This window comes from Paroedura picta, chromosome 15, assembly GCF_049243985.1.
Source record: "Paroedura picta isolate Pp20150507F chromosome 15, Ppicta_v3.0, whole genome shotgun sequence".
NCBI classification, from domain to species: Eukaryota; Metazoa; Chordata; class Lepidosauria; order Squamata; family Gekkonidae; genus Paroedura; species Paroedura picta.
Window position 1 is genome coordinate 6299547 of NC_135383.1, and position 25155 is coordinate 6324701.

The 25155-nt window shown below is 56.4% G+C and overlaps 1 protein-coding gene across 3 annotated transcripts; it reads right to left on the reverse strand.

The window, feature by feature from the left end:
* Positions 1-2549: 2549 nt before the first annotated feature.
* On the reverse strand, positions 2550-25155 carry WNT4 (Wnt family member 4). Of its 3 annotated transcripts, none has more exons than XM_077311905.1 (5): positions 17405-17468; positions 8843-9078; positions 4221-4352; positions 3412-3554; positions 2550-3206 (listed from the first exon to the last, which is right to left on the reverse strand). In XM_077311905.1, exons 1-5 carry the CDS (start codon positions 17449-17451, stop codon positions 2739-2741), a joined length of 1026 nt encoding a protein of 341 aa, XP_077168020.1. In that variant the 5' UTR covers positions 17452-17468; the 3' UTR covers positions 2550-2738. The 3 variants fall into 3 exon arrangements, with proteins under 3 accessions (XP_077168020.1, XP_077168019.1, XP_077168021.1); XM_077311904.1 differs by lacking the exon at positions 17405-17468 and adding an exon at positions 24924-25155 and having other exon boundaries at positions 2552-3206; XM_077311906.1 differs by lacking the exon at positions 17405-17468 and adding an exon at positions 24189-24245 and having other exon boundaries at positions 2553-3206.

Here is a 25155-nt window from a genome sequence, read left to right on the forward strand (position 1 = left end):
GTCCCAGCGGCCGCAGCACTCCCCCGTCCCATCACTGCCACAGCCGAGACGGCCTTGAACGCGGCCACCGCATCCTTCCTCCCCAGCGTCTCCCTTGCGGCCGGCTCATCCACAAGCACAGGGCAAGAACCCTCCCGTGACAAATAAACGGACCCCCCCCTCCCCGTTGGATGTCTGCATCAGAGAAGATGCCAAGGGGCCCTTTATCACGGTCTGCGGAGAAGTGAGGAGACACAGAGCAGATTCCCTTCTGCCACGAGACGCTCCTTGATGTGGGCCCAGCTAGGGCAATTTCCCCCGTCTTCCGTAGTCTGCTGTCACTGTCTCTTTGTACGCACGAGTTTACATACTAGGGATGCCAGCCTCCCAGAATTACAGCTCATCCCCAGAGATCAGTACCCCTGGATAAAGTAGATGCTTTGTCGTGGGGACTCTGTGGCACCATACCCCACTGAGGTCCCACCTCCAAATCTCCAGGAGTTCCCCAATCCGGAACCGGAAACCTACCCGCCCCATACCCCGCTGGTGGGCAGAGAGGACCTGGTGGCCCTAGCCGAAAAACCCTCCTCTGACAATGTTTGTCCAACTCCCAGTGTCCAGTTAGAAGCTCTGTTGGCCCCTCCCACTTTCTAAAAAGCAGCAGGCATCTGGAAAAGGGTCTGCAGGCCCCATGGTGCTCGTGTGGACCATGGTGGGGACCCTTGCTTAAGTGCAAGGCCCAGTAAAATGCCAAGGCCAGAAAGGCAAGGCAGGCTGGAGATGGGAGGAAGAGAAGCTATTGCGTACCCAAGCGAGAAAGCGGCGAGTACAGAGAGCTTTGGGCAGTTTTGCCTTCCACACGAGAGATTCCTTCTCTGAACATCCACAGCTGGAAGGAGACACTGCAGGGCCAGGGCGGGAGCTGCACTGGGATCGGGGGGAATCCAAAGGTGAAGGTGAGAAGACAGGCCAGACGCAACGGCTGGGATCTGGCGCTCATCGAAAGCCCGTGGCACGTTTAACAGAGCAGCACGGCACGTAGCAAGGACCAAAAGCTAGCCCCAGGTGCCGGTTGTCCCTTTACTTACCTTGCCTGCAGCATTGTTTCCCCCAAACGGCCTTCTAAAGCACATGATTGGTCAGACCGCTGGCAGGGTCAGGCAGCAGGAGGGTGCGGGGAACAGGTAGAGACAATCAGGGCGGAAGATGGCTCAGGCAGCCGCCATGGGGAGAGCCAGCTCGGTCTGTAGGCTGCTAGGAGCCCCTCTGCTTTCCTTTCCCCTCTTTGTGGTTCCTCTCCTTTCCCTCCAGCCATTCTCCCTTCATCTCCCAGAGGACACCTCTGCCTCTGAATCTCTGTCCTTGAAATTCTGCCTGGGTCGACCCCCTGTATGGGAAGTCGCTAGGTAGGGGGTAACTCAACCTGCCCATGCTATTTCTTCAATTTAAAACACCCCCCCAGCTGTTTTAAACTCAGAAGCTGGCCCGGTGTCCCCTTCATGTCCACAGTCCCCCCCCCTTCCCCAGGGCTTAAAGAAATGTGTGTGTATGTTGCATTTCATCTCCCAAATCTTGCACTTCTTATGATGCTCCTGCTGCTGTTCAGCACTGGGAAGGCAGGGGGTGCTGGTGAGCCATCCAAGATCTTTCCTGTCTCATGCACTGGGATGGGGAATCTTCAGGGCTGGAAAGATTTTTACAGCTGTGCCTTCACTTTCCAGCACCTCACAGCAATGCAGGAGCTAGTCTGCAAAGAGAGCTTTCAGGAGCACTGTTGCAACCTGCTATATGTCTCTACAAGGTTCCCCAAACAGAAAAACTCCAAAGCGGAACACAAATAGGCCATGCGGCTTCCAGACCCATCAGAAATCCCATTTCTGACTTGCAACAGGATGTAAATAGCAGATAATTACCCTGGGAGGGGAGGGGAGGCACTGGGGTTCCAAGTCATTGGGGCTCCTCAGGAAGAAGAGGAGGAGGAAAAGACATTTTGCACATGCTCAGAAACACACTCCTTGTATTTCACACATTCTGCAGACAGTCCCTGGTGACAAAATGAGAGACTCCGATGAAGGCCGGGACAGCAGATACTTTCGATGGCCCCGTACGTGGGAGCAGCCATGTCTCTGAGCAGGTGCAGAGTGCTTTTCCTCTCCTTTGCAACCATTCCCATGGCTCTGTATTCAGTCCCTTGCCTGGAAATCAGTCCTTGATTTTAAGCCCAGTCCTACACTTGAATTAGTTCCTAGACAGAACTGAAAACAGTTTCTGAATAAAGAGGCCGGTATCTGATCTAAGACCCGTCCTGGGTGCAGTTTTTGCCACTGGCATGAGTCCGTGACCCCCGAAGCAGCACAAGACACCGTTATACAAACGCAAGCATTTCCAAAGTCTCTTGACGGAAACCTGGTTCTCTGCCTGGCAAGGCCTCCCCCCCTCCCGACCCCCCCCGCCCAATCCGGGTCTCTCGCCAGCCGCACGCCGTCAAACAGAAAAAAACGCCCGTCCAAGCGGAGGAAAGGCTCTAAATAAAACAGAGCGACAAACCGAGACGTATCGCTATCGGAACTTTAAATATATTCCTTTTGGTGATAGAAAAAAGTGCCCCTCCCCCAGTCTCCTCTCAAAGCGCCTCCCCACGTGCGTCAGCCCAAGTCCTCTCCCTGCGCTTGGTCGCTTCTGGGCTGGGCGGCGTACCTGCCTCCTCCGGCCCCGGGCCCCCGAAGGCGGCTCCTGTCCCCCCCCCCTCTCCCCCCGGGTCATCGGCAGGTGTGCATCTCCACCAGGCGGTGGCACTGTTTACACTTCACAAAGCAGCACCAGTGGAACTTGCAGCTGCACCTCTCCACCACCTCCACCTCGTCCGTGTGGAAGCCCCGTCCGCAGCACAGGAGCTCGCAGCCGTCGATGGCCTTGGAGGTCTTGTTGCATTGCCTCCCGCTGGTGCCCAGGACTCCGTTCTTTAAGTCGTGGTCGCAGAAGTCCGGGCTGGAGTCCAGGTAGACCAGGTCCTCGTCCGTGTGCGGCTTGAACTGGGAGTTTTTGGGCACCAGCACTTTGGCGGAGCCGATTTTCCGCTGCTCGACCTCGGTGGCCCCGTCGAATTTCTCCTTCAGCACGTGGCCCACCTTGCGGAAAGGGGGCATGGCTTTCCAGCAGGTCTTCACCTCGCACGACCCCGACACGCCGTGGCACTTGCACTCCACCCGCATGTTGTTGAAGATGGCCTGGGGAAGGGGGGAAAGGAGCAGCTGTTGGGGGCCCTGATGGAAAGAACGGGATGGGTTGCTCATGCCCGCGCTGCCCCCTGTGGGGTTTCTCGACAGCACTTAGAGTCATAGAGTTGGAAGGGACCTCTTGGGTCATCTTGACACACACATAAACCGGGCACAGGCAGCATACAGCCCCCCCCCCTTCCTAATACACCCTTACCTTCCTTCCCGCTTCATTGTTATGAAGGTTCATGAGCGCCCTGCTTGAGGAAGCGCCTTTGCTTCTTTCCCGGACGTCGACGAAAGACTGGGAAAAGGCCACTCCGTACGCAATGTTGTCAGAACAGCCGGACCACTGGAAGCCTACGGAGGGCAAGGAGCGATTAGGGAGCAGACGGCCGGCATCCCTCGCCGAAGGATCCAGGTTTGGAAAGGCCTGGAGATGTTTGGAATGGAGCCTAAGGAGTGGGGCACAGTGTCATAGAACCCCACCCTCCCAAAAAATCTCCAGGGGAACTGGGTTCCGTAATCCAGGCGATCTCCTGGTTCGACCTGGAGGCTGGCATCCAGAGATCCCATCTCCCCATCACCCTTTTGGGGGATTGTACCATTCTCAGATGCAGGCGGACGGTTTGAACGCCCCGTTTTGCTTGAAAATCCATACCGACTCCTTGCGTGTTCAAAACCAGGCGTCAAAGTAAACCACAACGGGGAAGCTGGACATCCAATCCCTTCCCCACAGTGTGACGTGGTACAGTCCAACCACGTCAAGAGTGTCGACCGTTTGGGGTATTTTCAGATCCCTTCTCAGTAGGGCAGGTTATGCTCCTGAGACTCCCTTGATCAACCACTCCCCTCCATCTACAGCAGGGGTAGTCAAACTGCGGCCCTCCGGATGTCCACGGACTACAATTCCCATGAGCCCCTGCCAGCTGGCAGGGGCTCATGGGAATTGTAGTCCATGGACATCCGGAGGGCCGCAGTTTGACTACCCCCGGCCCACAGCCTTGCCCCTCCCCATATACTCACCCTGAGGACTGACCCCATGGACGGTGCGATCGCACCCACATTTATCGAGCTCGCCGCTGCTGCACGCCCTCGTCACGGCAAAGGCGACGCCCGCGGAAGAGATGGCGTACACGAAGGCGGCCTCTCGCGTCCCTGCCAGAAGAAGCGGATCAAGACGTCAGGTGAGCGTCAGTGAAACTCAGCAGCACATCGAGGCCTAGCAACACAGAAATTCTGCCTGGAAGGCAGCTTTCACAGAAGGTTATGCATACTACAGAATTGATTTTTATACCCTGCTTTTCACTGCCCGAAGCAGTCTCCCCTTTGTTTCCTCACAACAGGCACCCTGTGAGGTAGGTGGACCCGAGAGGGCTCTGACAGGACTGCTCTGGGAGAACAGCACTAACAGGATTGTGACTAGCTCAAGGCCACCCAGCTGGCTGCACGTGGAGGAGTGAGGAATCAAACCCGGCTCTCCAGATTAGAAGCCGCCACTCTTAACCACGACATCATGCTGGCTGTGCATGCGGTACCGTGCAGCTTGTGCAACCAAGCCGCACTGCGTCCCAGAAGGCATTGCAGGCTGTGAGCCGCCATGTTGGGGCTGAGCCATGTTGGGGCTCCTGAATACCTCTGGTCACAGCCTTCCAAATCCTCTCGCCCGAAGCATGAAAATTCCCTTTAAGATCTGCGCATCCACGCACCTGCGCATGCAACATCTCCAGTGCATTGGTTGGTATCTCCAGTTAGGGAGAAGGGTGGGAACGGCCCTGGGGGACACACAGGCCACCTCCATGTCCAGGATGCCCCAAGACAGGTGAGGGAAGTTGATCTACTTATATTCGCTTATTTTATTCACTTCGTCCGTACCGTCCCTTTGCCCCAAAGGGAACCCCAAAGCGACTGTCGTCTTCTTCCTCTTATCCTCACAACGACTCTGCGAGGTAGGTAGGCTAGGCCGAGAGTGCATGACCCAAATCGGCCAGCGACTTTCCCCGGCAAGAGTTAATAAGTGAACCTCAGTCTCCCAACCCAAGTTGGGTGTGGCCTGTGCACAGTAGCTCTTGCTGCAGCATTTAAAGCATCTGCGGTATTTCAGGTCCTTTGTCTTGCCCAAGTCCTGAAAACACGCCAGGGGACGTTGGTACGAATGACTAATATTCCCCTGCAGATGGCAACCACTCAGGCTTCCCTCAGGCCCTGCAGGGAGTTCACGGCAGAAGCGAGCTTCTCCCTCGGTTTCTCAGAAATGCGGCCATACCAGTTCTAGGCAGACCCCAAATCCAGCCGAATACAAAGCCGCGTCCTAGGCCAATCTGTTGCAAGAGCCGAGCTCTTTATGTTCTGTTGCCTGCAGTGAGTTTTTTTTTTTTTGAGGGAGGGGAATTAGTATACAGCACAGTGCTTGACAACGAAAGGGGGTGCGCGTGCGTGCAACGGGGGGGGGGGGGCTCCCTGGCATGCATTTTTATGCAAAAGAGAAAACCCCGCCTTTTCCAGTCTGATAGATGTTAATCGCTTTTATTGTCTCTCTGTATTTCTCGAATGTTGGTTGTAAATGTCGTGAACTGCCCACCCCAAGCCCGTTAGCGGGGAGGGGGCGGTCTGTCAACTGAACAGAATAATTCTAACCGATAAGAAAAGGTCCAGTCCGTAAAGCGAATGAACCCATCAAAGCAAACGTGAACCATTCCTACCTGTTGCGCATGTAAAAAAATAAGTACATAAGGTGGGTCTTGGAGGGCTGCTGGATCCGACCAGAGGTCTCTCCAAGGGTGGCCCAACGGGGGCTCTCCAGAGGTCCATGGACTACAGTTCCCATGAGCACCTGCTAATTGGCCTTGCTGGCAAGGGATTGTGGGAATTGTAGTCCACGAACATCTGGACAGCCACAATTAGCCCACACACACACACACACACAAACCGGGCTAGCCTGTCAAAAGGATTCGATGCTCACTCCTAGCCCAATCTTGTCCGATCTCTAGCTAAGCAGGGGCAGCTGTGGTCAGTACTTGAACGGAGACTCCCAAGGAAATCCAGGGTTGCAACAGAAAGGCAGGCAACAGCAAGCCACCTCTGAACATCTCTCGCCTTCAAAAACCTGTGGGGTGTAGGCAAGTTGGCAGCGGTGTGCCACCAACACTGTGGTGGACACGGGTGTGGCTGAGCCTTTAAGACCTATGCGTGGCTGATTTCAGCTATTGCAAGGAGAAGGCAGAAGGAGTGAAAAGCAAGCTGTGTTTTGTAGCTCCAGTGTTAAGAATGCAAAACGCATTTTTTTTTGGGGGGGGGGAGAACAGTTCCCTCAAAACGCAATTACTTTTTTTTATCAGATCTGTGGACTTGCTTCTTCTTTCCCCCCTCCTTCCCTTGTTTCTCACACCTCGAGGCATGCATGCCCTAATTAAGGACAGCCTTTCTTACCCCCCCACCCCCACCCCTCCATCTGTCTGAGGACTTTTAGGTGTGCCCATGAAATGCAGATGACTTCGCCCCGCCTTATCTCCACTCCCCATCTGTTGCTTTGAAGTGTTAACCAAAAGTTAGCAAGGAGAGGCCAGAAGGCTCACCTACTAGTCTGGCATCCTTTCCCCAGGGAAACTTTTGGGAAGTCTACCAGCAGTGCCAGAAAGCATTCCCTGGTGTTTCTACGCTATGTTCAGAGGTAGACTGTCACTGAACACGGAGGTAGCAGTTTACAGCTAATGACAGAATCAACCTCCATAAATCTACTGGATCAGATTCAGGGCAGTATCTTATTCCCGCTTTCCGAAATGGAACGGAACCTCCACAATCAGTGGCAGTCTACCTCCAAATCCTAGTTATCTACCTCCAAATCTTCGTGAGCTTTCCAGAAGCCTCTGGACAGCCACTGTTGGCAAAAAGGGTCTTTTGCCTTGCAGGAAGTGCGTATAATGAACGCATTCCCAATTCACAGGGAGGAAGGAGCGGGGAAGCTCCCCACGAGGGTAGGGTACTTGGGTCTCAGCACACAAGAGCTGCTGCTCTGAATCCCAGGCCCTTGCTCTCCTCCCAGTTCCAGCTCAGCCCTTTCCTTGCCGTTTTTCCGTCTACCCCTGCCCAACAGAGTCGGGATCCGAACCCGGGCTCGCCTACCCAGAGCTCCACACTGAGCGGCTTTTCAGAAATAACCCTACAGCCTTCCGCCGGCCGTAACCCCTCTTCAAAACCCCTCTGTGCAGAGCTCCAAATATATCCCCAACTCCACACCCTTTCTGCTCTGTTCCCCAGCCAGGCCGCTCCAGCTGAGTCAGCAGAAGAGCGGTGATTCAGGGGGGGAGCTCTGAATACCTGCCTCCGCCGTGAGGCTTTCCCCCCCTTGCGAGCCTGCCAGGGGCAAGCGGATGGCTCTGCTCTTCCTCCTCGAGGGCGCCCTCCCCCCATCGCCTTTGACGCACGGGGAGACACAGAGCGAGCGCATGTGTGGGGGCGAGGGAACCGAGAGAGGCATATTGGTTTAGTGGTTATCAATTAAGTCTTGCAACACCGCCTCGCTGCCAAGGGTGGTTAGTGTGTAACAGACCCTTCTGTCTCCGAGGAGCCTGGCAGAGGCCAGGCGGAGCCCTTCGCCCCATTCCCACAGCAGCCGCCCAAGAAGAACATAGCTCCCCTTGACCTCTGCCGCCTCTGGCCCAGTCCGGCAGTGTCCAGAGTACGGGGTTGCCACTCTCCTGGAACGACCTCCAGTCTCTCGGTGACCGAGATCGGCTCCCCTGAAGAAAACGGCTCCTTCCGAGGGCCCACGCCTTCCCAAACTGTTCCTGGGTGGTTTCCCTTCCAAGTACCGATTCTGCTTAGCCCCTGAGGTCTGACGAGGCTGGGCGATGCCACGCTGCTCTCCCTCCCGGCAGATACGGATCTAGGCCCACATTCCTAACCTCACCTGTGTGCTGCTGGGTGGGAGGGAGCCATGCTACGGTCTGCAGAGAGGTGCTGTGGGGAGGGGAGGGGCAGGCTCCTCAAACTCCCCAATCCCCCTGGCTGATGACCAATAAGCCATGCAGGCTTCATGATGGGGAGGGACGGGAGAGTACAAGGCCTGCCCGGATGGTGGCGGGAAGGGGGTGAGCACAATGGCGGGCAGTCCCAGACTCTAATCGGCAGGGGAGACGGAGACCAAGGCCCGCTGGAGTGGGTGGACTGCCTAACTGTAGGGGAGGGATGGCCAGAAGGGTAGGTGGGAAGCAGAGTGATTGGCAGGCCCCAGTTCCAATCATCGTGGCTGGCTTTATCACCTGGATCTGCATAGGATTCCAAATGCCGCATGCACCTCCGTCGTCCAGCGCGCCCAACTGGGTGTGCCGCTAGAGGCGTGCTTTGCAGTTGGCAAGGTGCGGGTTCCAGTTCAGTCCCTTTGAGTTTGCTGTGGGTTGGCTGGTTGCTGGCAGAGCATTTCCTACTCCCCCCCCCCCACACACACACACAAACACTGTTTCACACAAGAGCGCTCTCTCCCAGCGGAGGAGTCCGGAGGCTCAAGAGTCCACGGAAGCTCTCCCAAATTCCACAAAGACCCTGCCACGGCCGAAAGCAGGCCGAGAGGTCGCCGACTCCTGCCCGCCCCGGTCGGTCGATCAAAAGCCCACCCACCCCACCCCCTGCCACGTAAAGCGGAGCCTCACCTTGCGTGACCACCTTGCCAAAGACCGGCAGGCTGTCCAGCGTGGAGCAATTCCACCGGCGGTTGCGGAACTGAAACTGGCACTCCTCGATGGCCAGCTGGGCCCCCCGCCGCACCGAATCCATGACCTCCAGGTTCCTCTTGCACATCTGCACTTGGCGCTGGATCAGGCCCTTCAGCTTCTCGCACGTCTCCTCCTCCGAGATGCTCCCCACCGAAGACAGCTTGGCTAAATACCTGTTAGGGCGATGCAAAATGCAAACCGTTTTTTTTTCGGGGGGGGGGGGGGGATGGCAGGCTTCCCGCCATGGGCACCCCAATTCCCAGGGCCCGGCTCTGTGCCTCCCACCAGGACGCAAACGCCTTCCCTTCCGTTTGTTCGCAACAGAGAATCCCCCGCGGTTATCGCTCTAAAACCACGTGTTAAAATCACTCTGAAACCGCGTGTTAAAATCCCGGGGGGAAAACAGCTCGGCCTTCGCACCCATTTATTGGCTCACTGCATTTATGTTCCAGTGCCCTCCCCAAGGGGGACCCTGAGCCACTTACACTGTCCTCTTCTGTTTTGATCCTTGCAAACAACCTCGCCGGGTAGGGCAGAGGGAGGGATCGGGACCAGCTCAAAGTCACCCGGCTTACCTTGGGGGTGCCCCGAAGCGACTTACAAACCCCTTTTCCTTCCTGTCCCCCCAAAGAGACACCCCGCGAGGTAGCTGGGGCCGAGAGAGCTCTGAGAGAACAGCTCCCAAAGAACTATGACTGGCCCAAGGTCCCCCAGCTGGCTGCAGGTGGACGAGCGGACAATCGCACCTGGTTCCCCAGATTAGAGTCTGCCACTCTCAGTTGCCACACCAGGCTGGGCACGGATTGCGAGCCAGGGATCCCAGATCCGAGTCCCCCCCCCCCCTTGACCTGCTGCTGCTGAAGGGGCTTCTCTGTCTTTGCTGGCTACCCTGTATTTCCTTTGTGGGAGGGGGAGGGAGAAGGGAAAGCCCAGAGCCCTTGCGGGAGATGCCGCTTGCTGGCTCGACCCAAAACAATTCTCGGGGATCCAGTCCAGGGAGACTCAGTTCTCCACTCAGCCCCCCCCTCCAATACATTATGTGAAACGAGCACATGGGCCAGACGCATTCACACCAGAGCTTCTTACTCTGAGGCATTGTCCCCCCCCCCCCCCCCGGCTAACCGTGCCATTGCCTGCCGGTTGGGGTCCACCCCTCCCCTGAGCTCTGCCCGGGGCTTGTTCGCTCTCAACAGCCGCTCTTTGTCTCCCCAGGACGGAGAGGCCTAAACCTGACGTGGCCCAGTGTATCCAAGGGCTATTAGGAGAAGCCAGAGTGGTCTGGAAGCGGCCAAAGTCAGCAGAGCGAGGACACCGGCTGCCAGCTCCGGCTGCCACAAGGCTCCCCGAGCACGGGTACGGCCCGGTCGGCCGAGGCTTCCTCCAAACCACTTCCCTCCTCCGAGACCACGGGCGTAGCGCGCCTGGGTTCTTTCACCGAACGGAGCCAGGCCTTTCAACCACTTGGAATGGCCCGGGGGGGGGGGGGGGGCTCCGAGACAGAAGCCTCTTGCAGACAGACCCGCCAGAGGTCAGCACATCCTCCGGGGGTCCCCCAGAGGCCTCCGGACTGCGGCCTCACTCCCGCCTCCCGAGCCGAGGAGGCCCGAAGCAGAAGATCCTTCTGGATTTGATCTGATCCATTCGCTCCCCGCCTTTCTCCCCTTCGGAGACCCAGCGCAGCTTACACCGTTCCCCTTCCCACCGTTTTATTCCTCACAACAACCCCGCGAGGTAGGTTAGGCCAAGAGTGTACGGCTCGCCCCAGGCCAATCAGCAAGCTTGCTATGAACGCGTGGACCACGAGCCCCAGGTGTACATGAGCAACACGCTCTACCCTCCACTTGGAGCTCTTCTGCACGCAAAATCCATGCTGCACCACCGAACTGCAGGCCCTCTTCCCAAACCAACATAGGCCAAGGGATGCAAGTGACCCGTCTGACCTGTCTCTTCTGAGAGGCGGCAGCTCTCCGAGGTCTCAAGGACAGGTCTTCCCCAATTAAGTTAACCACTGTGCTTTTAAAACAGAGATGCCATGACTCAGGCTTGCAAGCAACACGTGCTGCCCCCGTGCTAGAGTCGCTCCGGATGGAGAATTTTGGCAATGTCCAGCATGCTTTTCTGGCAAGACCCACTCCAGGTCACGGCCCCTGTCTTCGGCCCGGGCTCAGCCAACTAACGGCACTTCATTGACCTTCTTCCCACCCCTTCTCCAAAGAGCTCCAGGCAGGGTACGTGTCCCCCTTCCCCTGTGTCACGTTCACCACGAGAAGCCAAGCTCGGTCCACCCTGGCTCGCACTTGGAAGGGCAGCCTCCAAGGAACGCTGGGGTTGTGGGGTGGAGGGCAGGCAACGGCAAACCACCTCTGAACATACCTTGCCACATGACACAATTGCCATACAACAAAATAAATAAATAGATAAGTAACAACCCTGCAAGGCGGGCTTAGGCGCAGGACAGAGGCTGGCCAAAGATCATCCTGCAAATTTCACAGCCGAACGGAGATGCCAATTCCGCTCTCCCCAGTCAGAGGCTGGCACTCCAACCCCTACACACACACACAGGGCTTTCTCGCTGCCTCTGCTGTATCCTCCGGAAGGCCACACTGATGAACAAGCCAATGGTCCCGGGGAGACTGGGGCCAGGGGACAACCCTCCCCTCCCCTCCCCGGAGGAGGACGGCGTTCTGCTTGGAAGGGAAGAGGCGGATTGCTCAGAGCCCCCGGAGATTTCCCAGATTTTTCCAGGCGATGGAGAGTCCAAACTTCAAAACGCGGAGGCTGAGCCCCGAGAGCAACAGGCCCCTTTCAAATGTCTCCAAACAGATGCTTCCGATAACGGCTTCCCCAAACAAATGCACGGCTGCTGGAGATGATAAAAATGGAGATTAATGTGTTATTTCAGCGCTAGGGCAGTGGGCGTCGTCGTGGGTTCCGAGCGGCTCGCTGTGCAAATAAGGTTCCCAGATGTCCCTCCTTGCGGCGCATGACGGTCCAGGGAGCGGGGCGGGGCAAGGCAGCCCTCTCCTGCAGGCACCCGGCTCCGCGGAAACTCCCGGAACGGTCTCTGTGTGTCCCTCTCTGCAGAGCCGTGGATGCTCTCGAAATACTTTGCATTTCTCCTGCCCAAATCCCATCATCATCCAGGGTAAATCGGGCCCAAGGAGCTCCTTGCCGTAATTTCATCTGGTTTGGTCACTTGGCAGACGGGAGGGGGAGCCACGGGGATCCCCCTCCTGCTGCAAGGCCTGGCCAAGCCTGGAACAGCCTCATAGAGAAGTGGAGTCTGGAGTTGTAAGAACGGAGACCTGCTTGCGTTTGAGTGGGAAACTGAGGCTCTCAAGAGGGCGGAATTTCCCAGTGGAACAGCATCCTCGGGAGCCTGCGGGATGCGCCTGGTTCCGGCCAGCCCGAACCCATCAGGTCTCGGGAGCTAAGCACCCAATGGAGGCACTTGAAGCAGCAAGCAGGAGGGGGGGGTCCACACATATCTTGCCCCCCCTCGTCATATCTCTGCTCCCCATGTGGTATTTCTTTAAAAGGAAGCACTTCTGCCACCTGCATTCCCAGGTAACACCTGAAAAGAACCAGATGGGCGTGAATACCAGTTCTGCGAAATGGTTCGGGAACTGGTGTTTGTGTCTGCGTATGGGGGGGGAGACGACATGGCACAAACCCCCAAATACTCCCCTCCCCAATAAAAAGCATATATGGATTTCAGGGGAACGGTGTTTTGAGAGCAGCCTTTATTAGTCGCCTCGAGGCTGAATTCATTTGAGGCAATTTGGAGCAGCCTGCTAGTAGGGACATGCACCGTCAGCCTTCCCTTTCTGACAGCTTGACAGGTTCCCCCTCCCTTCCTTTACAAACGAAAAAATGCTTTGGCTTCTCAGACTCTCGGAGGCCGAGGGAGACGGCAGCCTGCCCTCTTTCAGCCGGCCTCTGGCGTGCCTGCCTCAATGCATCCATGGGTCCCTGTTGGCAAGGGGCTGCCCTCCTCTCCCAAGGCCAAAAGGGCTCCTCCAGAGCTCCCTACCTTCCCTGGTCGTTCCCTTTTCCTTGAGCTTCCTTGAGCCTGAGGGCTGCACAGCATTGCACATGAGCGCATAGGGCCTCACGGCAGCCTGTAAGAAGGTGAACGTATCCCTTACAATCACCTTCCCTTCCTCTCTCCGCAACAGGCACCCTATGAGGTGGGTGTGGTCTAAGAGAACTATGACTGGCCGAAGGTCCCTCGGTTGGCTGAATGAAGAGGAGGAGCGGGGAATCGAACCCGGCTCTCCAGATGAGAGGCCGCCACTCTTGACCACGACACCAAGCTGGCTTGGGCATCCAGTGCATGTGACCAGGCCAAACAGAAGCAAAGGCTCCTCTTCTCCCTCCCTGCCTCCCATGCCGGAGTGCCAAAGGGTAGGTAGCCATGGCAGGGACAAACAGCCAGGCCTCCGGATTTATTTTCAGTATTTATACCCCGCTTTTCTCCCCAAAGCCACTTATCGACTCTTCTCCCATGCTTCATTTTACCCTCACAACAACCCTGCGGTGTAGGTTAGGCTTAGGGATGCCAGCCTCCCGGTGGGATCCGAGGATCCTTAGAATTACAGTTCATCTCCAGATTATGGAGACCAGAGCCCCTGGGAGAAAATGGGTGCTTTGGAGGGCAGACACAAAGGCATCGTACTCCACTCAGGTCCCTGTTCTCCCCAGGCTCCATCCCCAAACCTCCAAGAATTTCCCAGTGTGGCCACCGTACTCCCTCATCCCCTGCTGTGCTGGCCAGGGAGGACCTGGAACCCTGCGATAGTCAGAGCGTGTGCGACACGCTCAAGGTCACCCGGCCAGCTTCCCTGGTGCAGAAGGGGATCGGAACCCGGCTCTCCTAGTTAAAATCGCTAACCACAGTGCCGCACTGGTAGAGGAGTTTGAAAGAGCGAGGCGCCATCTCAGCTCCCCCTTTCTGCCTTTCCCTCTCCCACCAGCCCTTGAACCGCAGACTGAAAGGGCTGGAGGCTTGGCGCTAACCCCTCCGCTCCCTCTTTCTCCTCCCTCAAGTACAGGCAAGGTATCCGACTCCCCGGGCTATTTGGGAAAGGAAAACATTTGCCCGCGCACCCCGTCCACTTAGCATGCATATGCTTGCTCAGACACACGCAGGGAGGCGAAGCTTGGCTCTTCAAACCTCGCTCCCCGCCACCCCCAGACATAATCCCCACCCGTCCTCAGTCTTGTCAATAAGCGCAGGCAGGGCGGTGACACGCCCTGATCCAGGCAGAAGCGGCGGCTTTCACCCCACAGCCCGGGTACGGTGTCCTGCCGTGCCCTCGTGGAGCAGAAAGAGCCTGAACTGGATTGGAGCAAGCCAGATGGCATCTCAGAATGATGGCCAATTGCAAAGTGGCCGTCGAGCTCCCAGGGCAACCTGGGGCCAGGCGCTCTCCCTTAGCCGGGCCTACCTTGCAGGGTCATTGCAGTGGAGGAACAGCTTCATCCCGCCGTGTCTCCTGAGCTGCCCGGAGGGACCGCGGGGTAGAAATGTGGGCCAGGCATACAGGCGGCATTCGGCTTGGCTCCTCTTTGCCAAAGGCCTTTTGACTGAGCAAAGGCAGAACCAGGCGCAGGAATCATAGTTCGGGGTTCAGATCCCATCTCTGCCGGATGCTCATTTGGTGGCCTCGGATGGGCCACTCTAAGCCCCCGCCCCTTCCAGCTGCAATGCTAACAATTCTAACCTACCTTACAGGGACGGTTTAAAGATGACCATAATGTAAGCCAAGTCCCCTGGGCATCCCATCATCCATGTTTATTCATTGTTAAAGACAGCAGTGCAAGGGACGGGATCGAATACTCACAGCAAGTCAAGGGAGTTAACAAAGGTTCAGAATCAGAAATCCTTCATGGGCCTATAAAACTAACAGTTAAGAAAGGTTTAGGTGGGGGAATGTAGCTGTTGCTTGGAGGAAAGTGCAGAGAATGGACTCCCTTGGTAGTGCACCTTAGGCTGTAGTAATAAATAATAATAATAATAATAATAATAATAATAATAATAATAATAATAATAATAATAATAATAATAATAATAATAATGGAGTAAGCACGATATCGGCTTAAGGAGTGTTGTTCTAGTATCTGGGAGACCCAGGCTCGAATCCTTCTGCGTGCCATGGAAGTGCGTGGGCCAGTCGTTCTCTCTCTGCATGATCTACCTCACAGGGTGGTTGTGAGGACCAAAGGCAAAGACAGGAGGAGAATGTCGGCCTTTTTGGGTCCCCGGAAGGAAGAGAAGCGGGCTAGAAACAAATTCAATCAGCGAACAAACCATCCCTGTTTCTATAAAGCCTTTTCCCTAAAACGTACTTTGCAGAGGTCATCTTAGTAGCTTCCACTATAGCTTTGCAGAGTAGACCTGCGCTTCGATTATGGTACGGGAAGTTCCGGGGCGAGAGGGGGAGATGCCCAAAGCTGGCTGGCAGCCTGCCGGGACGGGCTTCATGACAAGGCTCCCAGCCAGCTCTGTTGTGACTCAGACCTTGAACTGCGACCTGCTGGGTCACAGCTGTTTTCCCTTGTTCTCCTGCTCTTCTGCGGTTTCAGGGGCTTTGTGATTTTCGGTCTTTCACACCTACAGAGATAAAGGCGAGAGCCAGCGTGTCATAGCGGTTAGAACTCGGGACTTAAAGAGGCTCAGAACTCTTGTCCCGTCATGAAATTCCTTGCAGGATCCCAGCCGACCTGACATCAGCACGTTGTCGAGGGCAGGGCCCTGTCTGTGCCACCTGAAAATCCAGAGGGAAGGCCTTTTGGGCAGGCCGATGGATGGCGACTCTGGAGGGTTTTCAGAGGTGGTTGGCCCTTGTTTCCTTCTGCACAGCTACCCTGGACTGCTTCAGCGGTCTCCCATCTAAGCACTGACGGTGGCCAGTCCTGCTTAGCTTCTGAGATCCGAAAACATTGTTTATTATTATTATTATTTAATTTGTTACCCACCACTCCCTAGCTGGTTTATGGCGGGTTACAGATGTCCAGTTAAAAGCCCCATTCAAACCCCCATTAAAATGGACACGAAAATATAAGGTACACTAAACCAACAGCATGGTGGAAACATCCCCCACACTCCCCACTCCCCTCTAGAGCAGGGGTAGTCAAACTGCGGCCCTCCAGATGTCCATGGACTACAATTCCCATGAGCCCCTGCCAGCATTCGCTGGCAGGGGCTCATGGGAATTGTAGTCCATGGACATCTGGAAGGCCGCAGTTTGACTACCCCTGCTCTAGAGGGAAGGAGAGACAAGATAGCCCAGTATTGCAGGGGAGGGGGGCATCCAGGGCCAAGGCCAGATGTGCTTTTTTAGGGCTGGGAGCAACATCAGGCCTATCCAGGTCAGGGTAGAGAACCCAGATCCCCATTTGGAAAGCCCCCCTGGGGTCCCACCGCCGGCTCGCCGCAAACCCACTTTTGTGCCCAGTCTCCGAGCCAAGCCGTCTCCAGGCGAGATTGCGTAACCGCGAGGGTCTGGAGAAGAGCCGAGACAAAGGAAGGCCCTTTGCCTCTTGCACGGCCAGGTCAGCCCGGCCTCCCGTCTGCCTGAGCACAGACCCTCCTTTCCTTTCCACTGTGCTCGTGCCAAAAGGTGAAGTCCCACCCCCCTCTTATTGGGCCACACGGTCAAAGAGCACATGCAGGCACACGCTGGCAGGATCGCCAGCTCTTAGCTGGGGAAGACCTGGAGACTTGGGGGGAAGAATTGGGAAAGAACAGGATTTGGGAGAGGGAGGGGCCTCAGTATGATGCGATGGAGCCCGCCCTGCAAGGCATCCATTTTATCCAAGGGAACTGATCTCTGTCACCTGGAGAGGAGGTGTAATTTGGGGGGGGGGGATCCCCAGGTCCCACTTTGGGGGACTGGCATCCCTAGCAGGAAGCACTCTTAAGCGGCAGCCGACTTACTGACAGTCCTACTTGGGTTTTCAAAGCAAGAGATGAGCAGAGGAGGTTGGCCGTGGCCTTCCCCTGCCAAGCAAACCTGATGGTCCTCAGCGGTCCCCGGTCCAAGGGCCACAGCTGACCTTGCTTGGCTCCTGAACTCTCCCGAGGCCAGTAGAGCCAGACATCTCTGCTTCTCAACTGCCCCCAAAAGCCCCCGGCTAGGGTCACCTGAAGTGGTCCGACTCGACAGCCCCTCTGCACACAAAGCAGCAGGGAGTTCCTGTGACCATCTCCCAAGGGGCCTATGAAATCCTTGTTGAGTGACTTGAAGCTGGCAGCCTAACCAGCTTCTACCTTGGAGCACCTGGGTGTTGGCACAGGCCCTTGGATCTTCTTGGCCCTCCTGCAGGCTGAAGAGCAACCACAAGGGAGGGCTAAAGCAGCAAAAAGAACGGGCTGTCCAGGGGAAGGGCTGACAGCTCCTTGCCCTCCCACCTTCTGCCCCCCCCCCTCCGAAAATGCACAGCCTCCAAGAGCCTGCTTTGAATACATATAAGAAGGCCGAAAAAATAACAGACCCGGCTGCGTGCAAGATGGAGTCAGGCTGGCAGCGCCGACAGAACATTCCCTTCCATGCGTGTTTCTCCGCAGTGCCAGAGAATGCGAGTCCCGACAGGCGAGAGAAGGCTTTCAAGGGAACGAAGAAGCGTGTGCACACGCGGGCGGGCGGGCGGGCGGGCGGGCGGGCAGGGGGGGGTCCAAGCACCCTCTTGTCTTGTGAAACGCTCCCTGGGCTTAATTACTAATCCGGCAGGTTTCTGGAGAAGCCAAGCTCCACCGACACGGAGGCGCACCGATCCGCCAGCCTAAAGCAACAGGCCCGGGGGAACGCCACGCACACCTGGGCACACAACGAGCGGGAGCCCAGCCAGCCCGAGCTCCCAGGCCCTGCTGGAGACGCGCACGTGACCCGCCCGGGCCTATCGAGGCCGGCGGAGGGGGAAAAATGCTACAAGACCAGGTGCATTCCAGCGCAAAAGCCTCTCTCGTACTGTCATCTTCTGAAGAAGTCGTCCGGCGACACTTTCTGGCCTCTGGCGATCGCGGCTCTCTTCCATGTGCGTGGGGGAGAAGGATCTCACTCCGAAGGGCCAGCAGGCTGCCGTCTTTCGGCACATCGGAAACCGGGTTGGGCGCATGCCTTTTGATGAAGGTCCCCGGTCCGTGCTTGGCCTCCCCAGTTCTCAGAGAGAGGTGGCACGGGGCAGGCCGGGCTGGACGGTCGAGAGGGGACGGTGCCAGTGGGCCATCTCAGAACTATATAAGGGCCAGCTCACCTGTTCAAGTCGCAGTGGTAGCAGAGACGACCCGTCAGCCGAAGATGAGTCGATAAAGAAGAAGAAGAGTTGATTCTTATATTCCCTACCCGAAGGAGGCTCAAAGCGGCTTACAGTCGCCTTCCCTTTCCTCTCCCCACAACAGACACCCTGTGAGGTGGGTGAGGCTGAGAGAGCCATGATATCACTGCCTTGTCAGAACAGTTTTATCAGTGCCGTGGCGAGCCCAAGGTCACCCAGCTGGCTGCATGTGGGGGAGCGCAGAATCAAACCCGGCATGCCAGATTAGAAGTCCACACTCCTAACCACTACACCAAACTGAAAGAAATTCTCAAGCTGGCGATGGCAAAAAAATATTCGAACAACAGAACGAGTTCCTAGGTATAAAACCTCGTTTTCGTATTTTATTTCATCGGTGAACTTATTTCTTAATTGGCTTTTTTCATTGTTTTTTTTCCAAGGATACAACGTCTTGAACGCACTACGGTACATTTAAAGCCATATCACTTGGGTCTATTCATATCAAAGGTCCGTGAAGGGAACTCTCTTATAAATGGCCCCATCGCCAGCTTGAAAATTTCTTTCTTGCCTACCCGTCCCAGTGGTAGCAGGATGGGGGCAGAACTCAATATCGAAGTGTGCGCGTTGCTCTCACGGAAGGCCTTGGGTTGACTCCATCCCACCGATTTTTTTGTAAACAGACACGTCGCAGTTGCAATGGGTGAGGAAGAGATCGAATGCGCTCAAGAATACATTTTTCTTGGATCACAAATGGATCAGAGCAGAGTTAAAACCTCTAATTGCTCTGGGTTGCTCAGCACTGATAAGCTTGAACCAAGCATGGAAAAGCAAGGACATAAACCTGCTGACCAAAGGAAGACCGGAAGAGCCCCCGAGCGATCAGTGACCCCTCTGCTATTTCCAGGGTCTGCACAAAGATGAAGGACCCTCCCCATAGCTTTGGCTCCCCAATACAAGTCCACCCTAACCCAGATGGCCCAGGCAGGCCCGATCCTCCCAAATCTTGGAAGCTAAGCAGGGAGAGTCCTGGCGAGCCCTTGAAATGAACACCAGGGTTATGGCGTGGGGGGCAGGCAATGGCGAACCGCCTCTGAACATCTCTGGCCCAGCAGCCAGAGAGGCCTGGGATCCCCTGCCTACATTACATGCATATGCCGGAAGCTGAGCAGATCTCAGAAGCTGAGCAATGTCGGCCCTGGTTGGCAGTACGGAGGCTTGCCAACCACCCCTGAACATTTCCTGCTTCGAAATGCCCACGGGGGTTGCCATGCGAGGGCTGTGCCTTGACAGCAAAAATAAAAAAATGGTGGGGAGGGGGAAGTAGGGGGGGGAGGCGCCCCCCCCTCCCCTAGGCCTTGAGATTCTGCCTGTCAAAGCTGTTCATCCTTTCCAAACAAACCAGGGGGAAGGAATGACATATTGAGAGGAGTTTTGGTCTTGGAATCTTCAAGGACGGCCTGGAAGGAGCTGAGATCTTGGGGGGTGGGGGCTCCAGTTCAGTTACGGCTGCCAGGTCCCCCTTGGCCATTGACAGGGAATTGGGCGGGGAAGGGTTAGGTTGCCAGGACCAGGTGGGGAAATTCCCCGGCAATTTGAGGATGGAGCTTGGGGAGGAAAAAGGCCTCCGAGGGCAACAACACCCTGGAGTTCACCCTCCAAAATATCCTTATGGCTTCCCATTTAAATATCAAACAGGGCTGACTTCACACAGAGGCTGGAGAGCCATCTGACGGAGAGGCTGATTCTGGGAAGGTTCAAGGGGGTGGCAGGTGACAGTGGATGAGCGATTGCGATGTGAGTGTCCTGCATGGTGCAGGGGGTTGGACTAGATGACCCAGGAGGTCCCTCCCAACTCTGTGATTCTATGTCTCTGCTTAGCTTCTGAGATCTGACCAGAACAAGCTAGCTTGAGCCACCCAGGTTCTTAGGGACTAGCAGCGTGAAACGGCATTGCGCCCAAAATGGCTTTTCTCTTTCACTTTCCGGGGTGGCCCCAGGACCCCTTCTCCCTTTCCTCCAACCCCAGACCACGCGCCCCCCCCCCCTCCCCAGCCAGGCTCCCACTCCGCAAGAAGCCCCACCTTCCCCTGGAGAAGAGACCTGTCGGAATCAGGAACGATTCCGCCAAAGGACGCCCGGGGCACGTTTTCCCTTCAGCGTGCGCCCCAAACAAGTTGCAACACTGACTGCGCTCCCAGCTCCAGTAATGCAGTTGGTATGCGGTGCCCCCCCCCACACCCCTGGAGCCGGTCCAAGTGAGGCATTGTAAATCTAATTGCAATGGAAATGCAGCTCATTTAATAGGTTCCCACCCAGTTGGAGTGGTCTCTCTCTCTAGTCCTCCCTTATCTTGTTTTCGAAAACAGATATGCATCAGGGGCCCCGGGCGGCCCCATTTAGGGCCCATTTGCATTCATTACAGCAGAGCCCCCCCTTCCCAGCAGATAACATCCTCCTCCCACTTTGCACAGCTGCAATATACCGCTTCCCCGCAATCTTTCCAGCTGGATAAAAAGAATCCGCCAAGAGCTCTCGCTCTGCAGAAGAAGCACCATGCTGCTAAATAAGCTGTCTTTCTCTTCTCCCCCAACCCACAGCTCTTCTTGAGGTCAAACTCCAAGCAGCCAGCCTGGGGAGCCATTTGCCCTCATTGGAGCAAAATGCCTTAGGAAGCCACCTTATGAGTGCCAGCAGGGGATGCCAACTCCAGCTTGGGAAACTCCTGGAGATTTAGGGGTGGAGCCCCAGGGAGGGAGGGGAGAGCTGTCATGCCCTAGCTCTCCCCTTCCAAAGCAGCTCTTTTCTCTAGGGGAACTGATATCCGCAGTCTGGAGATTAGCTGTAAATTCTGGGAGATCTCCAGGCCCCACCAAGAAGCTGGCAACCCTGGCTTTGCAGCCAGGTATGACATTGGCGATGGATAAATGGAACCTCCCTGTTCAGAGGCAGCGCTCCTCCTAATGTTAGATGCTGGGAGAGGGTAGCTTTCAGCCTCCGTGACCTACTGAGGAGTTTGCCAAAGCCCCTGTGGGAGACCCGGTCCTGTGCCAGATGAACTCCTGGCGCGATTCAGCAGAGCTTTGTCAAAAACAGCCAGCCCTGCGCAGAGGTCAATGGGCCAGGCTAAGACCTGGGAAACCCGGGTTCGAATCCCCACTCCTTGGGTCAGCCACCCAACACGCAGGGACCCTTGCCTGTCTTTCCTCAACCATGGCCCTGACTGATTGACATTGGTTCGCGGGGGCGGCTAGGTTGGTCCGAAGAAGGAGAACCAAGTCTGAGTCCGGGGGCAACTTGATGGTCAACGAAGCCTTATTCAAGGCACGAGCTGTCATGTGCACGCCCACTTCCTCAGATACGATGAAGCGGGAATAACCAGGCCCTACAGATAGGCAAAGAGCAAGCTGTCAATTGGCATGCAACGTAGAGAAAATGTTTTGCACACATTTCCTTGCTGCAATCCTTACAACAGCCCTGTAAGGGGGACCGACAGTACCCAGCGTCATTGCAGGGCGGAACAAGGCTGGAAGAAGATTTCTCGCCTAAAGCTCTCTGCTTATCGTACGGCAGCACTGGGATTTGAACAAGGGCATGTCGCTGGAATGAGCTCCTTTGCTTAGCCCCCACGTGACACCAGCTCACTAACCTGTACCTTCCTCACAGGACTGGCGTACACGGGAAGCGTCTCTGGAGGTTGATCAGGCCTTTGACTGACTGGGAACATTCTTGGTGAACTGCCGGCAGCCCAGAGGGAAGCAGAGCCCAAGAGAACTGGCAGCACTGTTTGGGCCGCTGAGCGTGGTCCGTTTTGGTCTGCTCGACAGTCAGCGTGGTGTCGTGGTTAAGAGCAGTGGTGGCCTCTAATCTGGAGAACCAGGTTTGATTCCTCACTCTACCACATACAGCCAGCTGGGTGACCGGGGGGCTAGCTACAGTTCTCTTAGAGCTCTTCTCTCAGAGCAGTTTTCTAAGAGCTCTCTCAGCCCCACCTACCTCACTGCATGTCTGTTGTGGGGAGAGGAAGGGAAGGCGGTTGTCAGCTGCCCGGAGACAGACGAGGCTGCAGGAGGCTGCAGTTCTCTGGGGAGCAGCCAGTTTCTAAGACATGTCCAGGCACTGTCCGTACTCAACATACTCCAAGCATGAGGACTAGAAACTTGTTTTAAAGGCAGTTCTGAAAACTGAATTCTACATTCCGTGATACATTGGTTCAGGGGAACAAAGGTCACGCTTGTGCTAAATTGGGCATGCATACGCCGCCCCCACCCCCCACATGGACGGTCCTTCCTCCAAAATAGCTCCCCAGCACCTAACTAACAAAAAGCCACGCATGCCTTTAGCTTGACCACTGCAAAAGCCCTTCCGAGTCAAGTGGGTGACAGAGGTGACTAGATATAGAGAAAGCTCCGTGGGGAGACCCTTTGGAGGGCACCGAAGACAGGCAGAGATTATTGCCTGTGTAGGGACCACCTAATCGCATCTTCTAGCAATACCAGGGGAAAGATAAGCGAAGGGCAGCAGGGGGCAGGATGATTTAACAGCACCCCACCCCCACCCCTGCTCCATGGTTTGTCCACACTCCCCCCCCGCCCACCAAAGTCAGCTAAGTTCAAATTTAGTATAGTAGATATGAACACAAACCACAATCAATAATGCAGCGGTCCAGAGGCCGGCACCCCCAGGACACAATCTGCTGAATGCGACTAAGCAGCTGGGTCCGAACGGGGTAAGGCAAAGAAGGCCAAAATGGCAAACCGTTGTGAGCCAGCTCTGGGAGCGGCAGTCATACAAATCCAATTATAAATAAATAAATAAAATAAGGCTGCCAGCAGCATGAAGGGCCTGAGTCCTTGACACGGGCCCTTCCGAAAAGACGATTCCGAGCTCGTTCTTGCAACTCAACCAACATCTGGGCAAAAACGTCAGGATACTTAATTGAAATCCGGTGCTACGGAGCCAGGCCCTGTCCAAGTTCTCTACCATGTCTGACCCATCAGCCCCCAATTGCAGCAGAATTTACTTCTAACACACGGCCCTGGCGCAAGGCTACGTCACCTACATGGCAAAACCAAGCCCCACAGGTGCCCTGCGGCATTGCAAAGCACAACAAGCAGGTTACAGTGGGATACCAGCTGCTCAACTGGGCAAGACGGGGGCATCGCAGGCGTTAATAATTCTGGGCACAGAGCTCAGGGGCAGAGTCTCTGTGCAAGCCCCGGGCACCGTCCCCACCTTGGCTCGATTTCCACAAACGCAAACGGCGATCCCAGGAAACAGGCGAATTTGCGATGCCAGAGACATGCAAGATCCACAGAAGCCAGAACCCCAGGCTCTGAGGCCTGGTGCCTTTCAAGCAGCAGTGACGGGACCAGGGGGGGAGAAGGCTCGCTGGGAGGTCGTTGGCCCTTTAGCCGATCTGGCACGAAGCAGGAAGGGTGCCTGTTTCAATCCCGGCACAATTTCTTGGATCCGTATGGCGGCGTTCATTGTTTCCCCTTACGTTGCTTTTCTTTCTTTTTTAAAAAGGCATCATGCAGATTGCAGAAACAATGTTTATACAACAGAATAAATCCCTGCTCAGCTACAAAGCTTGGGGGGGGGGGGGGGAGAGCAGGGACCGGCCACTTTAACACAACCTACCTACAACCTACCTGGGCAAGGTATATATATATAAAAAAACAATCTGATCAACACCAACAGTTACAAGGATATTTTTGAAAGCAATGATAACTGTTTTCTCTAAACACTCCCCCCCCCCCCGCAAAAAAAGATAACTGTTGGGGTTGAACAGTGGGCCCTCTGTTCCCAAAATCTTTTGTCACTTAGGCAGAGAGATGTGGGGGCACTCAAGGATACCCCCTCCCGATAAAGGCCTCGGACTTGTTCTCTCAGGCCCTTAAAATGGGTTTCCTGTATTCTCCCTCCAGCTGTTCTCCCGAGGAACGCAGGAGGGCATCCCCGGGGCTATTCCCAATCAGGCAACCATCCTGCAAGGCAAACCAACCTCTGAGTCCAGGAAGGCACCCCCAGCACGACTTCACATGCGCACAACAACCTTGCAAGGTAGACCAAGCTGGGGGAGGCGGGAGACTTTTCCAGAGGGCCCGGCTATGGGGGCTCCGCCCTTGAAACGCCTCGGGAACACTGATCCTGCGGAAAGCACCGTAAAACACCGGGGCGCGATCCTGCAGACCCTTACGCGGGAGGAGCCCCACGCCGGGCGCTCCTTGCCCGGGAGTCGCCTCCCGCTGCCTGCCGAGCACAGCCTCCCCGAGCTCGCCGCGGTGGGCAAAGGCCGCCCTCGCCGGGGCTTCCCTCGCTCCCTCCCTCCCCGAGACGGCAGCTGGCGGGCCCGGAGGAGGCAAGCGGCACCAGCCTTCCTTCCTCCGCGGGGCCTCCTCCGCGCCGACCCCCTAAACCAGGGGTAGTCAAAGCGCGGCCCTCCAGATGGCCATGGACTACAATTCCCATGAGCCCCTGCCAGCGGCAGGGGCTCATGGGAATTGTAGTCCATGGCCAACTGGAGGGCCGCGCTTTGACTACCCCTGCCCTAAACAGCATACGCCGGAGCCAGGTGGGCGGTGCGAGGCGGTGGCGCGGGCAAAGCGAGTGGGTGGGTTGGGGGGGCTGCAGGCGACACCTGCTGCGGGGGCCGCCTGCAGCCTGCAGCCGTCCCTCTGCGGCCGTCGGTCGGTGGTTCCCCCCCGCTTCCTTCCCTCCGTCGCCCGCCCGCACTCACAGCCAGTTGCTGGCGTTGGCCGAGAAGGCGGCCAGGATGAGGAGCAGCAGCGAGCGCAGGAAGTAGCGCGGGCTCATCCTGGACGGCGCGCACCGAAGGCGGCGGAGCCGAGGGGTCGGCCGGTGGGCCCCGGCCCGGCCCGGCCGCCCAGGCTCAGGTGCCGCCCGCGACGGGCAGAGGCGAGCGGCGGGGCGCGGGCGGACGGGCGGGCTGATGCGCCGGCGGCAGCTGC